Source organism: Neovison vison, chromosome 2, assembly GCF_020171115.1.
Source record: "Neovison vison isolate M4711 chromosome 2, ASM_NN_V1, whole genome shotgun sequence".
NCBI classification, from domain to species: Eukaryota; Metazoa; Chordata; class Mammalia; order Carnivora; family Mustelidae; genus Neogale; species Neogale vison.
Genome location: NC_058092.1, coordinates 50,755,683 through 50,774,510, shown reverse-complemented (window position 1 = coordinate 50,774,510; position 18,828 = coordinate 50,755,683). Strand labels below are relative to the sequence as shown.

General features: G+C 38.3%; 1 protein-coding gene across 2 annotated transcripts in view; it reads right to left on the bottom strand.

Moving 5' to 3' along the window:
• PATJ (PATJ crumbs cell polarity complex component) overlaps positions 1 to 18,828 on the bottom strand; it is a 367,374-nt gene that overhangs the window by 319,174 nt on the left and 29,372 nt on the right. For both annotated transcript variants that reach the window (XM_044238351.1, XM_044238352.1), the window contains exons 8-12: positions 12,675 to 12,893; positions 9,704 to 9,803; positions 6,798 to 6,889; positions 5,366 to 5,516; positions 1,631 to 1,777 (exon numbers count right to left, since the gene is read on the bottom strand). In XM_044238351.1, coding sequence (XP_044094286.1) covers positions 1,631 to 1,777; positions 5,366 to 5,516; positions 6,798 to 6,889; positions 9,704 to 9,803; positions 12,675 to 12,893 — 709 coding nt within the window. The remainder of the gene's footprint in view (positions 1 to 1,630; positions 1,778 to 5,365; positions 5,517 to 6,797; positions 6,890 to 9,703; positions 9,804 to 12,674; positions 12,894 to 18,828) is intronic.

The window sequence follows — 18,828 nt, the reverse complement described above, 5'->3', positions numbered from 1 at the left end:
AATTTAATTATTAGACCAGTCAAAGAACCTAGAGGGGAAGAAGGGAAAGTTTTTCTGCCCCTATAGCAAGAAAGACAGCTAATTTCTTAGCAGTTCAACGACCTTGGTCTTTCTTTCAAGATGAAATTATACATATTCATGAAGAAAAAAATGCAATGATATTGATCCAAAAAGAGCAGATAAAAGTGTCTGAAAATATTTCTAACTTCAGAATGTACTTTATTTTCACACAACAGTTCCATAAAAATGTATCTGGGGTCACTTGAATTTAAAAAGCAAGGATCTAACCACAATCCACTTGGGTCAAAAAGAATAAGGTAAATTTCCAAATTATAGGAAATTTTTTAACTTGAGTGAGGGGTTACTCCTCCCTTTAGGTCATCCTTTCTTGAGACAAGACAATCAAAGCCAAAACTTCCCTGGAAGAGGATGATGTTAAGTATTCCATTTCATTAACTGTCAAGACTTTCCAGAGCACCTCTTGCAGAGAATTGGGTGAGACTTCTATTCCAAATGCTTCCAGAACAGAGTCAACTATGTAGCCAAGTATCAGAGTACAAAGTGAACAAAGTTGCACATAAATTAAAAAGAAGATTAAAATATAAGTATACAGGAACCTGACAATTTGATAAAACATGTAAATATGTATATGTTATAAATTATTATGGTAAAAGGAAATACTGCTATATGTATACAGATAGCTAGCTATCTATAGCTATGTCAATGATAATACATATTCACATATGCACTAATTAAAAGTGCTGAAAAAATTTAAGATAGTTAGCACATACTAATAAAAATGCATGCAAAATTAATTAAACAAAGATTAAGCAATAACATGCTTAGTCCCCAACTGCCACAAGTGTTAAGATGTTGATATTAAGAATATCCCATATTGGGGCACTGGGGTGGCTCAGTAGGTTAAAGCCTCTGCCCTCGGCTCAGGTCATGGTCCCAGAGTCCTGGGATCAAGCCCCACATCGGCCTCTCTGCTCAGTGGGGAGCCTGCTTCCTCCTCTCACTCTTCTGCCTGCCTCTCTGCCTCCTTGTGATCTCTGTCTGTCAAATAAATAAATACAATCTTTAAAAATATATATTTAAAAAAAAAAGAATATCCTATTTTGGGGTGCCTGGGTGGCTTAGCGGGTTAAAGCCTCTGCCTTCGGTTTGGGTCATGATCTCAGGGTTCTGGGATCAAGTTCCAAGTTCCAAGTTCCAAGTTCCACTTGCTCAGTGGGGAACCTCCTTTTCCCTCTGCCTGATGCTCCCTGTTCTTGTGTCAAATAAGTAATATCTTTAAATTAAAAAAAAAAAAAAAAAGAATATCTTATTTTGGGGGCACTCAAGTGGCTCAGTCAGTTAAGCATCTGCGTGATCCTGGGATGAGCCCCATGTCTGCTCCCTGCTCAGTGGGGAGTCTGCTTCTTCCTTTCCCCCTGCCCCTACCCCTGCCCATGCACTCTCTTATTCAAATTAATAAATCTTAAAAAAAAAAAAAAAAAGAATATCCTATTTCATATATTAAAATGATTCTAAAATTTCTCACGTTAAATCTACTATAAAGAGAGAAAACGGTTAACAGATGAGAAAGTCAAGTCACTTTGTTTGGAATTGAATGCTCTGTGCCTACCTAATTTTTCTACGCCTTGCATGTTGTCATTTTTCAGATTATCCATTCTTTCTTCAGTTTCCTCATCCCCACCATCCAGATCAGTTTCCGTTTCCACTGCTCCAGTTAGGTAGCGGTCTGGTGTTTCCGATGGCTCTACAGCAGTTCCTAAAATAAGAATTGCTTAACTTGAATCACTAGCCACTGAAGAGTGTATTTAAGTGAGGTTATTCCAGTCCTGTTCACAACCTCATTACAAACATCTTAGGTAAATTACATATATGATTCCTTTATTGAAAAGGATAAGAAACCAGGCAATGGGAAGGTAAGATCTAGTTGTTGACAAAGCAAAAGTAAATACTTTTCCACAAAGCCTTGGAAAAGAAAAAGAACACTGAGGTCTTACACTCTTGTGGTTGTGGTCGGTAAGGAGCAAGAGAGGCAAAATAAGCCCATTCCATGCTCTGGGCTCTCCTAGGTTTTGGCACAACATCATGATTAGTTAAAAAAAATAATAACTCTACATAGGTTACTTTATGAATTGGAAGGGAACTGGAGAGAATTCTCCTGTTTGCAGTGTTTCCTCCCTTAGCTAAATTGAGCTAAGTAAAGCTTTCAATCTCAAGCATGCAAGTCATTACATATCTTGTGTTTAAACACAAGAAAGGTTGAACGAGAGTCATTTTAGGTCATTTTTATTTTTTCCAATTTTTTAAAAAAGGTTTTTATTTATTTATTTGACAGAGAGAGAGGGTGACAGCGAGAGAGGGAACACAAGCAGGGAAAGCGAGAGAGGGAGAAACACGCTCTCTGCTGAGCAGGGAGCCTGATGCAAGACTTGATCCCAGGACCCCAGGATCACGACCTGAGCTGAAGGTAGACACTTAACCAACTGAGCCACCCAGGCTCCCCATTTTAGGTCATTTTTAAATGATCACCCATGATGTACACATTATTCCTACCAAAAATATTTAACCTGGATCTAAGGCTTTATGTTTAGCTTCTCACAGGAAATGTAGTGGGTAGAGGAACAAGCTGAATTACACCACAAGGACAATTAAATTCAGTATATAGTATTTCTAGTGACTAATGGACAAATCCCTTTACAAAAGTCTGTGCGACAAAGGCAGGGGTGGGGAATTCTTCTAGATTAATGCAGGTAACAAGTCCAATGTGTGACTGAATCTTGGTTTTTGTGAGGTTTTTCCTTCAGAGAGGGGTAAGTAGGAAAAGAAGCTGCAAAATACATTTGGGGGCAATGTGTTAAGTATCTGACATTAGGGAATTACTATTAATTGTTTTGGTATGATAATGATATTATTATTATAATATTTTCATTTTTAGAAACTACAGACTTAAGTATGTAGGACTAAAGTGCCATGATGTCTACTACTCACTCTTAAATGATTAAGGAAAAAGAGAAATAGGATGAAACAAATATGGCAAAACATTAACAGCTGAATCTAAATGGTGGGTTTGTATCTGTTATATTATTTTTCGATTTTTCTGTATGCTTAAAAATTTTTACAATACCGTTGACCCATGAACAATCGGAGGACTAGGAGCACTTTCCCTCCCCATGCAACTGAAAACCCACATAGAACTTCTGAATCCCCCCAAATACAACTACTAATAGGGTACTGTTGACTAGAAGCCTTACTGATCATGTAGTAAATTAACATAATTTGTATATTATGTGTATTATATACTGTATTCTTACAATAAAGTGAGAGAAAAGAAAATGTTATTAAGAAAATCATAAGAAAATACATTTACAGAAAATACAGTACAGTACTGTACTCTCCATGTATGAGTGGACCTACATAGTTCAAACCTGTGCTATTCAAGGGTCAACTATAAAAGGCTGAAAAATATAACTGGTTAAAAGTTATGATCTTGGGACGCTTGGGTGGCCCAGCCAGTTAAGTGACCAACTTTTGATTTCCACTGGAGTTGTGATCTTGGAGTCCTGGGATCAAGTTCCCCATTCAACAGGGCATCTGCTTCTCTCCCTCTCTCTCTCTCTCTGCTCCTCCCCTTCCCTCCCACTAGGTGCTTGGGCTCTCCCACACAATTTCTCTCAAATACATAAATCTTTAAAAATAAATAAATATTGTTAAAAATAAAACTTTTTAAGTTCCTATGATCTTAACATGACATTTTTAACCAAACCTAAAATTTCTTAGATCATTAATCCATTGACACACAGAAAAAGCACAGTCTTACTCTAGCCAAAGTAATGTGCCCAGAAGCTGCTAGTGTCCCTGGGAAAAATAGTTACATACCAGAGTTTACAGAACAGAGCAGTACAGGATATAACTGTATGCTACAAGTAGTATACAAACTGGTACACAAATAAGATATACAAGACATAGGAACAGTAGGAGTGTAGAGGAGAAAAAGACTTTAGAATGGTAGAGGAAGGTATTGTGCAAGAGCTAGAAGTGCAGTTTGCTTCCGTAAAACAGACAAATGCTGGCTCTGGAAGACGGGCAAAAATGTTGTTATGTGGGGCAGGGAACCCAGGCATCACCATTCGCCTACATTACAGTGGCCGCACATAAAGCAGGTGATTGCTACAAGGTGTGATAAATGCTACAGTAGAACACTCTTTCAAGGGTGCTAGTAAAGCCCACAGGAAGGACCTCTCAACCACGGAAGGAAGACGTGCAAATTTAGAGTCAAAAACTATCCCAATATAAATTTAAAATGGAGGCATGCACAGGAAAGAATTGCTAACTGGTAGATGACATACTTTATTTGATACAGTAGACTGAAGCCAAGGGCTCTATCAGAGCTATTAAAAACCATTACGTGGATATAAATATTTATGTAAACCTTTTAAGGTCAATATAGCATTTGTACAATTTGTACTATTTAGGCAATTTTTAATTTCATATATACAACGCAGTTGACAGGGCATTTGTCTTTCAGCAGCAAAATTTCCACTATCACATAAAACTTAGAAAGTTCCAATTTAAATATAAATCAATACAGGTTGAAAGCAAGGCTTCCAGGCTTATTATATCTTCAAAAGAGATGGGGCGGGGGGAATGTATTCCTCTTCTGACAAATTCTAATGGAATGATTTCTTATTCACTAGTTCTGTAACTAGTCATTCATTTTAAACTGAATTTGTTTTAGGATTGCCAAATTTTTTTGATCTATACATTATTAATAACTTGGTAATTAAAAAAACTGGCATGCATACAATTATATATTTGTTCTATAATGAAAATTTGCTGTTCCTTAATCAAAATAACAAATATTTCACAAATAAAAATGTCCTTAACAGAAACCCAGGTTTTATTTTCCCCCTCTGTATTTCAAAGTATAAATCAGGAGACATTAGAATCAAATATATTGTTAGAAGTCATCTGAAATCTGAAGTGTGCAAAATGTCAAAGCATTAGACAAATGAGAGTCCCTAGAACAAAAGGTGCCAAAGCTTTATTATTCAAATATAATAAATGAAATTTAGAAGCTTTTTGGAAAAATGATTTCCATCTCCATTTAGAACAGCTCGCAGAGCTTAATGCATGTCAGGGTTCGTGTTCTAACATTTGGACAGGCACCTCATAATAAGCAAAGGAAAACTCTTCTTCAGTGCACAAATGAGCTGATTTATTTCTCCATCACTGCATTACAAAAGATGGGCAGTTATTCCTTCCCAGACTCACGGAACAACTTCCATAAGTAAACTATTCCTCCAAGCCCAGACTTGGTGGTAGGAAGAGGGACAGTGGCATAAGCTACCTGGGTCTGAAGGCCATTCAAGTGGAGAAGCAGATGAAGATGCCTCCCTTCGAACCCTTCGAACTAGGGTTAGATGTACCACTTGACCTGCATTCCGTAATACTTCAACAACATCCTGGTTGGCAAAACCCTGAATATCCACACCATCCACCTAAAACATTTAAGAGACACATTACACATAGGTTTCAAGTTAGCCGCTGTTTTCAATTTTGGTGAGGCAGAATAAAGCTGGGCCTCTATCCCCTGCAAAATCCCAAGATATTTCCTAAGCCAAGAGTGATGAAAGATGCCTCCTTAGATGGATCTGAAGGACAAAGATTCAAATGACAGCAACAAACATTTGTTTCTATGTAAACCACGAAATTAAATGTGTCTATGTAGATGTGTGTTTATGTTTCAAAAATATTATTCAAATAAAGTTTAAAATTTAACAAATTTCTACTAAATGGAGAAAGACCAGCCTGAATGGACAAAAAGTAATTACAAAATTCTCCAATATATAAAATACCTCAAATCTCTATGTACTTAAAATTACTTACTGTTAGTAGAAAAATTACTTTCATGAAGAGATGAAAAAAACTGGTTAATAGCCTACTAAAATGCATATAAATTACTGAGTATACAGAACACAGAGGTGCCTGAAAGTCTTTTTTAGGAGACTGCTAGGACATCTTTCAGAGGGTGTGTGTGTGTGTGTGTCCCCCCTCCACCCCGCTACCAATATGATTAGTGACTCCTTTCTTCACCCACGGTAAAAAACAAAAGCAAACAAAAAAACAAATTTAGGACCTTAAGAGCAAAATCAATGAGATTTCACTGAACTTAATTTTTTAAAACATTATGAGATCAGGGACACCTGGGTGGCTGAGTGGGTTAAGTATCTGCCTTCGGCTCAAGTCACGATCTCAGGGTCCCGGGATTGGGCCCTACATTGGGCTCTCTGCTCAGCAGGGAGCCTGCTTCCCCCCCTTCCTCTACCTGCCTCTCTGCCTACTTGTGATCTCTCTGTCGAATAAATAAATGAAAACCTAAAAATAAATAAATAAATAATTTTTTTTAAAAGGTGGCTGCACCATTTGAAAAAAAAAAAATTATGAGACTATATGAAGCCATTCTCCTTTCATACACACTACCATCAAGATAACTTCTTTTCGGGATGCCTGGATGGCTCAGTCAGTTGGGCTGCTGCCTTTAGCCTGGGTCATAATCCCAGGGTCCTGGAATCAGAGTCCCTCATCAGGCTCCCTGCTCAGTGGGGAGCCTGCTTTTCTCTCTGCCTCTACCTGCCATTCTGCCTGCTTGTGCACGTGCTTGCTCTCTCTCTCTGATAAATAAATAAATAAATAAAATCTTAAAAAAAAAAAAAAAAAAAAAAAGGATAACTCCTTTCCCCCGACTTGATTCAATGCTAAAACAAAGGGCAGGTACTTACAGCAACTATTTTGTCATTCACTTGAATTTGGCCGTTGTGGTAAGCAGCACTGCCAGGTATTATACTTTTCACATAAATCCCGGAAGCCTCCCCTGAGATGCACAAAAACATATGGAAAAAGGAAGAAAGCTCTAATTAGACCTTGATTGCCAAATTCATATCAAGAGGTTAATTAGCTACAGGGGCTGATGTGAGGCTTGATAAACACTATTTTGAACACAAGCAGAGAAATTGATGGATTATTTCAAACTGTCACCATCACAAATGACCCGAATTTGAAATGATGTGACTGATGACTATTTCTGGAAAAATAATCAGTAATGGAAGCTTGATGAAATGCACTCTAGTCTAAGCGGGAATTCAGAGAGCCCAGGCGGTCTCATCCTCTTGGGCTGTCCCCTTTCTTCCTGCTGCCTTGGAGACTTACCACTTTTCACCAGCACTAAGAAAAGAGTCTCTTACCTGGTCTTCCCTGCCTACATTTAGTTTGCTGCTCATGTTAGCTTCCCAGACTTTCCCAGAAAAGTACACACAGTGTTTAAAAAAGAAAAGAAAGAAAGAATTTCAGCAACATTAAATAATCTTCACATTATAAAATATTTAAATACAAACAAATGGCTAAATAAAAATTACAACTATATAAAAAGTATACAGGCCTATGGGCAAAGACTAGAAGAGAAACTGGAAAATGAAAAACCGTAACTCTGGATGATTTTATTGTTTTATTCTTTTATTTCAAATGAACTTAAAATACTGTCCACAGAAGAAAACTAAACATCAATGAATTCCTATTGCCTACATAATAAAATGTAAATTTCACAGAATCATATTCAAGGACCTCCATAATCTGCAGAAAACTTTACTTATCTTCCAATTGCCATCCCTCCAAGGCAAAAGTTCACAGACACAAGACTCTCAATATTTCACCAAAACATTAAGTATTGTTGTGATGTTATCCCTTTTCTTAATTCATTTTTTCTTCCTATGAAACTAATCCATTCTACCAAAATCCTTTTTCATGCCTAGCACAAATGCTCCTTTGTGAATTCTTTATTTTTTTCTGTCAAATTTAATCTTTCACCTGCCATATGATGATAGTTTGCTTATAGCTCTGATAAGACACATATTTCATTTATCCTTAAACAATTATGTTATTTACATATTTCTTCCTCTGACTAGTCTTTTCTTATATTTGTTTTTCTATCCCTTTCCGAACCAAGCAAAGTAACCCCATCAAAAATCCAATGAATAGAACAAGGCAAAAATTACTCCGAAAGTCTGTATGTCAAATAGCAAACTGAATTTTTAACTGTTCTAGTTTTTGGATTTACCATTGCCTCCCTCTCCCAAAGTCCCCAAAACTTCTTTTGAGAGTAAATAATTAAGATGACTCTCTATTCAGTAACATAAATATCAAATTTTCTCAATTTTCTATCATTTACCTTCATTTTACTTGGTGTATATATTATATTGTTAGGTTTATAAGGACACTCCAAAAACTTACTATAATAAAGGTTCATAAGCCATAAGTTTAGGAACTAAGCCATCATTTCTTGAACCTGACAGCATATTAAGAGCTATTCAATATAGCTTTTTTTCTCAACATTATTTTACAATCCATACTTAGCTCTTTTGGAATTCATTTAAATTCTGAACCTAATAAACGTGGCACTTAGAAAAATCTAAAGGTCTGAAAACAGTTATTTCATTAGGCTAAAATAGCACAAGGTGGTCTGACATGAATTTCATTCAGGACTTTGAATACATTAGCACTCTTAATCTTTCCACCTGCTGTAAGTATGCAAAATAATAATTTTTTTTTAAAATTAACTTTCTAATCTTGCTACTTTTTTTTAAAGATTTTATTTATTTATTTGACAGAGAGATCACAAGTAGGCAGAGAGGCAGGCAGAGAGAGAAGGGGAAGCAGGCTCCCTGCAGAGCAGAAAGCCCAATGCGGGCCCCGATCACAGGACCCTGAGATCATGACCTGAGCCAAAGGCAGAGGCTTAAGCCACTGAGCCACCCAGGCGCCCCTAATCGTAGTATTTTTAAAAACCAGAACATTTCATAACTCTGAATTCATGTTACTAGCAAATATTTATCCAAAAGGTTTATTTTTCCTTACTCTAATTATTGTCTTATAATAATAGAGTAACTCTTAACAATAAAAGTTACCAAAGTTTTGCATGTAGTAGTTAAGGGAATGTTATTCAGAGATACTTGGGCCATGTATGTATTCTCACAGTAGAATCCCTTTATACGACAGGAAAATAATTCTAATTGAAGAATTTGTTTTATTTTTTTTTAAATAATTATAATAATACTTTTTAACATTCATAATAAAAATATATACAGCATGGGCGCCTGGGTGGCTCAGTGGTCAAGTGTCTGCCTTCGGCTCAGGTCATGATCCCACGGTCCTGGGATAGAGCCCTGCATCGGGCTCCCTGTTCAGTGGGAAACCTGCTTCTCCTTCTCCCCCTCCCCCTGCTTGCGTTCCCTCTCTCACTGTGTCTCTCTCTGTCAAATAATAAAATCTTTAAAAAAAAAAAAAGAAATATATACAGTAATCCTTTTATATTATCACATCTAAAATGGCATAATATGTAACAGTCACAATATTTAAAGTATATCTATCTTAGATAAAGAGAAGACACAATTCAAATACTACACATTGAGTTGGATAATTAAATCCTTTTGTTAATGACAATCAAGTCAGCTATAAAACTCCTGAGATAAAATTAATTCTTTAATCACGGAAAAGTAACTGGCTGCCACTATAGATACATGGTTTTACTGTTCAGTATTGAAATTAAAATTTGCCGATATTTAATTTTACTACCTAGAAACCTTAACATCCTTTACAATTATTTCCAAATATAAAATAGAAATGATTCATTTACCTGTATGAGCAGCTCCAATATAGCCAACAATTCTAATCCCAAGACTCTGTCCATCTTTTTTCATGAGTTCAACATCATATGTTTCAAAAAGAGAACTGTCCTAAAAGGAAAAAACAATTGTAAGTGTACATAATATTTAGTTCTATAATTGTGTGTCGTCAATTTGTGCGTGGTTTGTCAAGTATTTTTTTTAGAACTTGTGGCAGAATCTTAAGATAGTCCCCAGGACTTTTGATTCCGAGTGCTATTCCTGTGTTTATGGCCCAGGTATATGGCAAAAGGGAGATTATCCAGGTGCATCTAATCTGATCGGGGGCCTTTCAAAAGCAGAGTTTTCTGGCTGGCAGCAGAGAAAGGAGTGAAAATGAAACATAAAGGCTGGACCTGTGGGTTGAAGATGAGGGAGTCTCGTGAGACCTGGGGGACTGGGGATCTGGAGGAGCTGAGAGAGAGCCTTAGCTGACAGTCAGCAAAGGAAAGAGACTTCAGTCCTACAGCTACAAGGAACAGTATTCGGCCAACAACTCAAATGAGCTTAGAAATGGACTGTCCCCAGAGCATCCAGATAAGAGTCCAGCCAGCCCTTAATTTTGGCCATACAGGGATCTAAGCAGAGAGCCCACCCAAGCCCACCCAGACTTTCCACCTACACAAGTGCAAACTAACAAAGCCTGCTCTTTTAAGCCACGAAGTTTGTGATTTTTTTTTTTTTTTTTTGGAGAGAGAGACAGAGAGAACGCATGAGACATAGGGCTTGATCCATGACCCTGAGACCATGACCTGAGCCAAAATCAAGAGTCAAATGCTTAACCAACTGAACCACCCAGGTGCCCCTTGTGATAATTTGTTATACAACAATAGAAAACTAATACAACCACTTAGAAAAACTCAGGATAAATTTTTACCTTAAAAAAAAAAAAAAACTAAAGAAAATTTTAGAAACAGATGGTAAGAATTACTATGAATAATAATTACTGGGAGCAAAAAATATCAAACTAAAACTTAATTTCATTACTTGCCTTCTAATTTAAAATACTTCTTTAAAAGAATAAAGTGTCGGGCGCCTGGGTGGCTCAGTGGGTTAAGCCACTGCCTTCGGCTCAGGTCATGATCTCAAGGTCCTGGGATCGAGTCTCGCATAGGGCTCTCTGCTCAGCAGGGAGCCTGCTTCCTCCTCTCTCTCTCTCTGCCTGCCTCTCTGCCTACTTGTGATCTCTGTCAAATAAATAAATAAAAATCTTTAAAAAAAAAAAAGAATAAAGTGTCTAAAAACATGATTCCATTCAAAACACTAACATTAGAAAGGAAGTATCTGATTGCATCAAATTCTTATCACACAGTTACATTGGTCCCCACTACTGACCTGAAGACTCTGGAGAGCTAGAGAAATGGAGGGGAAGAAAGTGGCTGTAACCAGTTTGGAGAGGAAAGCAAAAATGATGTTAAGACCTCTGACAGAAAATTTCCATTCACAAGGTTCCAAAAAGGGAGACACAAACAACCTTTTAGACGGGCCCCTCGTCTAAATCCATATGAACAATGGTTTCCCATCTCTTCCCACCAAAGTCACTTCTTTCTTCTTCCCCCCGTCTCTCCTTTTAAAAACTATTTATTTCCTTTTACTTTATTAACCCTTGATTCAGAGCCTGTGAAATTACTGGAAAGATCTTGGAATGAACCAAAAAGATCTGAATTCAAGTCCCAGCTTGGCAACTGACTTCATTTATTTTTTGAGATCAGCACCTGAGCTGACTGAGATCAAGAGTCGGATGCCTAACTGACTGAACCACCAGGTGCCCCTCACTCTCTGACTTTTAAACGAGTAATGTGGACTTGAGTTCCTTCATTTAATATGATCTTATCTTTTTTTTTTTTTTTTTTTTTTTTGACAGAGAGAAATCACAAGTAGATGGAGAGGCAGGCAGAGAGAGAGAGAGAAGCAGGCTCCCTGCTGAGCAGAGAGCCCGATTTGGGACTCGATCCCAGGACCCTGAGATCATGACCTGAGCCGAAGGCAGCGGCTTAACCCACTGAGCCACCCAGGCGCCCCTAATATGATCTTATCTTGATGAAAGGATAGGCCTATCTTGCAGAATTCCTATGAGGATTTCAAATGACTTAGACAATTCTAGGCATTTGATAATACTAATTTTTTTATTTTTCTTTTGATTTTGATTTTTTATTTTTCAAAAAATTTTGATTTTTTTGATTTTTCAACAATTTTGATTATTGTTATATGATGATGATGATGATGATGATTATAATAAATATTCCCTTTGTTCATTCTGTTCGTATCTAATTCATACATTGACCAGTATTGAGTTTCTCTCCAGTATGTGGATGTCTCCTCACCACTCTCATGAAATAGAAGTGGCAAGTATCAGGGTGCCTAGATGGCTTGGTCAGTAGAGCATGCAACTCTCGATCTTGGGGTCATGAGTTGAAGCCCCACACTGGGAGTAGAGCTTACTTTAAAATAAATAAATAAGGGGAGCCTGGGTGGCTCAGTGGGTTAAGCCTCTGCCTTCTGCTCAGGTCATGATCTCAGGGTCCTGAGATCGAGCCCCGCATCAGGCTCTCTGCTCGGCGGGGAGCCTGCTTCCTCCTCTCTCTGCCTGCCTCTTTGCCTACTTGTGATCTCTCTCTGTCAAATAAATAAATAAAATCTTTTAAATAAATACATTTTTTTAAAAGGCTTTCTTAAAAAAAAAAAAAGGAATGGCAAATAGTATTATTTTCCAATTTACAAATGAGTAGCTGAATTTCAGGGAGTTTGGATGATTTAATGCTGAGAAACAGCAAAAAACAAAATCAAACTTGTGTGATGTCTCTCAACTGGGTTCTCCTCTGCTTCCCTGGTGAGCACTGAGGCACTACTCCCACCCACATGACACCTTGAGTCGAAGGCACTTCTAATCTTGCAGAGTCTCATACCTAGCACATAAGGAGAAAGAATGGTTCGCATACTCACAGCACTGGGGCTCTTGTGAACTACAGCAGGCAGGGCAACAGGTAAGGCTGCAGGGGTAGGAGGGGTTACGGAAACTGCACCCACAGGCGCTCTTGCAACAAGCATGCGAACTGAGTTTCCACAGTTCCTTAGCACTTGTGCAACTTGCTCGCTGGTCATTCCCTGCACATCTGTGCCACCGATCTTCAAGATGTGGTCCCCTGTCTGGAGTCTTCCATCCTTTAGTTGAAGAACAAAATAAAATTATTCCAAGAAATCAATGATCTAACTTCACTGGCTAATAACCAATTCCTCGGACTTTCAGTTCTGATAGAATGGCTGACAGAGAAGCCATCTATAATATGCTACAAACAAGATAACAGTTTTAATGAATGCTGAACTGGCAACAGGGAAAAGGAAATCTTTGGGGGGAAAAAAAAGATGGGGTGGAGGATGTGTTCAAAAGAAGAAGAGTAACCAGAATTCTAATATGGCCATTGGCTTGAGGGCATCATTTCATGCCTAATGGCCTAGACCCAGGATATTCATGACCACAAAGGTAAGGATGAGATCAGAAAACCCTGGGCCTCAAGAAGGGAAGGAGGTTGGATCCAAGGCCTCTGGCATCAAGCTAGGATCTCTGAAGGCCAACAAACTCAGTGGCTCTTTTAAGGATCAGCAAGATGTCAGTGTGGCTGGAAAGGATGAGCAAAGAGAGTAATCAGGAGGAGATGGGAGCATTAGCTGGAGCTCAGCAGTACAGAGCATTTGCTCTGAGCTGGGGGGAAGGGAAGTCATGAAGCGTTCCGAACAGAGAAGGGACATTATCTGACGTGCTTTTACCAAGTGCTGAAAACAGACTACAGGACGGAAAGCAGACATACCAGTAAGGAGGCTAAACCAACAATCCAGAAAGAGAGCAACAGCCTTTGGCCTGGGTTAGCAGTTGGTGTGCGGAGAAGGAGACTCTAGAGAATACATCTCAGTGACCTCTCAACAGGCTCCACCAACAGCTTCTACACGAGGTGTGATGGGAAAAAACTCCCAAATTTTTACCCCAAGCAACTGGAGAGACAGAGCTGCTTATTAATTGAGAGAAAGAGCACTGCTGAGGAATGGATGGGTGGAGTAGAAATCAGGAGTCTAGTTTTAGAGACATCCAGTCGGAGATCCTATTAGACATGCAAGTGGAGAAGTCAGCTATGCAGCTGGATGTACAGATCAGGAGTTCAGGAGGGAGGTCCAGACCACGCATTTGACTTTAGGAGTCATTAGCATATATAACATATTTGAAGTCAGGATTCTGGGAGAATTCAGAGAAAGGATACATCATGCTCCATTTCTTAAGCTGGGGATAAGTACCTGGTTATTATTATTTAAAATGTTTTATTTCTTTAAGTGATACACACAGTGGTGGTTACTGTCATTATTTAAAAATCTGCACAGCCATTACACATACTCTTTTACATGCACTTTTAAAGGTGTATATTTCAAACCCAAAATAATTTTAAAGCCATTTATCAAAAAGTACATCAGGTCAAAATGTTTTAACATTTCCATTCTACATCCATTTGTCAAATTCTTAAAATAGATCCATCAGCATTTTGTTTCATCAGAAATTTTGAATTCTCTTTATTTACCTTTACTATATTAGAGTTACCAAGATCTAAACATAGCTGGCTACAAAAGATTACACCTGCCTAGCACTCTACAGGTCGAAAATCACTTTTCACATATCATCTCACTTAGAGAGGGACAACTTTAAAATGAGTAAACGGAATTCAGAAAGGTTGACTGACCTGACCAAGGTCACAAAGCTAAGAAACGAACCAAAGTTCAACTCAGTAAAAAACAAAAAATAAAAATAAATAAAAAGCCTTAGACTAAAAAGTCTAGGGGCACTTTGGTGGCTCAACAGGTTAAAGCCTCTGCCTTCAGCTCAGGTCAGGATTCCAGGATCCTGGGATTAAGCCCCACAACAGGGCTCTCTGCTCAGCAGGGAGCCTGCTTCCTTCCTTTCTCTGCCTGCCTCTCTGCCTACTTGTGATCTCTGTCTGTCAAATAAATAAGTAAAATCTTTAAAAAAAAAAAAAAAAAAAAAAGACTAGGGCGCCTGGGTGGCTCAGTGGGTTGGGCCATTGCCTTCGGCTCAGGTCATGATCTCAGGGTCCTGGGATCGAGTCCCACATCGGGCTCTCTGCTCAGCAGGGAGCCTGTTTCCCTCTATCTCTCTCTCTCTGCCTGCCTCTCCGTCTATTTGTGATCTCCCTCTGTCAAATAAATAAATAAAATATTAAAAAAAAAAAAAACTAACTAAAAAGTTTATTTTCCGTCTTTCCTTTTCCCCAATTTTGCAGGATGCTGAATGAAGGAAGGTACAAGATCCAAATACTGAGTAAAAAGCCATGGGCTTTCTTGTGAAGTCTGCAGAAGGCCCTAGAAGCAACTGGAAGAGAAGAGGAGGAAAACAGAAAATGCAATTCAATTCAGAAACATCTGCAAAGACTCAGAAAAAAGACAGATACAAAGAGGAAGTAAGAATTGGTGGATTTCTACTTTTAAGCACTGGTAATCTGATACTGTATCAATGCCAACAACCTGAAATAAAACAAGTAACTACTCAAGAGAAAGCCGGGAATTGGGGTGCCTGGGTGGCTCAGCTGGTTAAGCAGCTGCCTTCGGCTCAGGTCATGATGCCAGGGTCCTGGGATCGAGTCCTGCATAGGGCTTCCCGCTCAGTGGGAAGACTGCTTCTCCCTTTCCCACTCTCCATGTTTATGTACCCTCTCTTGCTGTGTCTCTGTCAAATAAATAAATAAAATCTTTAAAAAAGAAGAAGAAGTAGAAGAAGAAAGTCAGGGGTCATGATGAAAAACAGGGGTAAAGCTGCCTCTGTAAATCAAACTGTCCTTGGCCTGACCAAAGAATAAAGAATATGTCAAATAAGTGAATTTGGCTTCGCCAAAAAAGGGCCCATCACCGTAAGTACATATTTAGTCACTTCCTAGGCACTATTTTTTCCTCTTTTACCTCAATTCAATTTAAAATGATGTAGATAATTTGCATCTGTCACTGAAAGTCAAACATTTTCTTCTTCCAGAAAAACAGGTGTTCTAAGGAATTCATAAGTACAAACACAATCATTAGTCAGATTGATAGGGAAGACACCAAAATGACAGCTACCTTGTTTAAGTCCAGCAGCCCCAAACACTGCATTTTACTGAATTTTTTTTGATCAACATTCTCCTTCCATAACCTATCTACTGTGCAAGGAATTTAAAAGGCATAGAGTTCTTTTTATTCTTAAGGGAAATCATAAATCAATGACAGCCAATAAATAGCTAGGCTAAGATTCAAAGACACAGTGTGCTAATCAAACATTCAAATATAAAGTTTATCAACCCAAAGGTTTATTTCAAAAGAGAAAAATTATGCATATAGCCTACAATAGTACGGAAGACACATAAATTAAAACAGCTGATATAATAGGGTACGCCTCATTATACTGAAAAGACTAAAAGTATCATTTAGTCACCTTTAAAAAAAAAAGATAAAATACTTTAATCCAAGTTAGCTGGTACAGGCTAAAATTTAATGTATTAATTTGCACTTTAAATTCCCTGATAGGCAGCTGGATGATAATTTCAGATCAAAAAAATATTTGACGGGCACCTAGGTGGCTCAGTGGGTTCCAGCCTCTGCCTTCAGCTCAGGTCACGATCCCAGGGTCCTGGAATCGAGCCCCACATTGGGCTCGCTGCTCAGCGGGGAGCCTGCCTCCCCCCCCCCTCTCTGCCTGCATCTCTGCCTACTTGTGATCTCTGTCAAATAAATAAATAAAATCTTTAAAAAAAAAAAAAATTTGAGGGGCACCTAGCTGGCTCAGTGAGCAGAGCATGAGACTCTTGATGTAACGGTCATGACTTCCACCCCTTCGGGCATGGAGCCTACTTAAAAAAAAATAAGAAACAAAAAAAAATTTTTAAGACATTTTAATAAATAAATAAATAATAAACTGTTAGAAAACCTAAAGTAACTTAAGTTTGAGCTATAAAATAAATCAAATGTGTCTCTTGGAAAACTAAAACACAGAAAATAAAATCATTAATTAGTTTTGATTCCAGGCCAGTACTATCATTGGTCTTTAATCAAAAGGCAACATAACATAGGCAGAAAACAGCAAATTTCTAAAATAAACACTCCCTCAAAGAATTAAAGATACTACATCTAAAAACATCTATCCCACCCTCCTCAAATTTCCAAAGCCCTCATCAACTGGTTTTTAAGGATAAGGAAAAGATGTTTATAGACTCACTCAAAGCAAAATTTCTTGGGAACAATCAACTATTCAGTGGCCTCAAGCTGGGCCTTGCCTATGCTAGATTGAAAATTCCTCATAGTACACACATCCCTCCAGTCTGCTTGGTTACATTCCTTCTCAGTATGAAAGACTACTAGATTGTTATCATGACTCATAATATAATTGCCTAATACCAAAAAGTCATAATTCATGACAACTTCTGAATAGACTGCATTGTTATGGCTACCTTACAGGGAAAAAGGGGTTCACTCAGTGTACCTGATTCCCCTAGAATTTCTCCAGGCCACAAGAAAGATACTTCTGTCAAATGAAGTTTTACACTACCCATTTTTTTTTTTTTAGCTTTTTAAAAAGATTTTATTTATTTGACAGAGAGAGACACAGGGAGAGCTAACACTAGTGGGGGTAGTAGGAGAGGGAGAAGCAGGCTTCCTGCTGAGTAGGGAGCCCAATGCGGGGCTCGATCCCAGGTCCCCGGGATCATGACCTGAGCCGAAGGCAGATGCTTAACGACTGAGCCACACAGGTGTCCCTTACACTATCCATTTTCAATTAAAAACAAAACAAAACAAAAAACTTCTATTGAAAAGTTTTCTGGGTCCGGCCTGACCCGGCCCAGCCACATGGACACCCACAGGCCCCCCTGGCAGTGGCCGCGGTCGGCTCGGACATCAGGCAATGGGGCAGGTCAGGTACGGGGCCGGAGGGAGCCTCCTCCCTCGTGGGGGACACATTTTTGAAATTTTTGCCATAGCTGAACAGAATTCTCAAAAGATGTATGTTTCAGGTACTATGAATTTTGGAGACTGAGCTTACAGGTATATATAGGCTTACAGATTTACAGGTTTTAAGACTGATGATTATATATAACAGGTTATAGATTTAAAATATAGGGGCACCCTGGTGGCTCAGATGGTTAGGTATCGGCCTTTGGCTCAGGTCATGATCCCAGGGTCCTGGGGTCGAGTCCCACATTGGGCTCCCGCAGGGAGCCCGTTTCTCCCTTTCCCTCAGCTGCTTCCCTGCTTGTGCTCTCTCAATTTCTCTGTCAAATAAATAAATAAAATCTTTAAAAAAAAAAAAAACACTTAAAAGATAGACTCTTAAATCCTTTAGCTCCCCTTTCATGATACCATGTAATTTTTCTATCTATGGAATTGGCCCTGATTGCATTTACTCATTGGTCATTGTAACTAAATCTCAACAAGTGTTTCTTAAAAAGCTCCTATGAATCAATATTTTTCAATTTCATTTACTTTATAACATTAAAGGCAGTAGACAGCAGAAGGACAAGTATGGGCTTTGGGGTCAGACACACCCAAGTTCAAATCTTGGCTACTTTGATCAAGCTGTTATAGTCAAACATCAGTTATTTATTCTCCCTCAATCTCCAATCCCGCTTAAACAAAATGAGAGTAAATCCCTCTCTCACTGATTTGTGAGCATTAAACTCAATACTATTGCAAAGTCTTAAGCCTAATGCTTTGCTTATAGCAAATCATCAAATATATCCATTTCTGACACCCATTTAGGCTGTAGTGAACTCAGTTAGGTGTTCCTGGGCTCACTCCCTCAACTGTAACCATCTTATAACTAGATACAGATATATATAGATATATAGATATATAGATATATATGCTGTAAACACAAAAGGAAATATAAAGGGTTATTTCATGAAACCCTTCTAAGTAAGAAATACTGACTCCCTTCTCCAACTTTCTATTATCTCATTTTATATTCTTTGAAGAAAGTAAGATTGATTAACCCCATTAGCTGAACATAGGTATCACTTTATGATCAATCTTGATCACATCTACACTAATGACTTAAGACATCTATAGTCCCTTACCATAA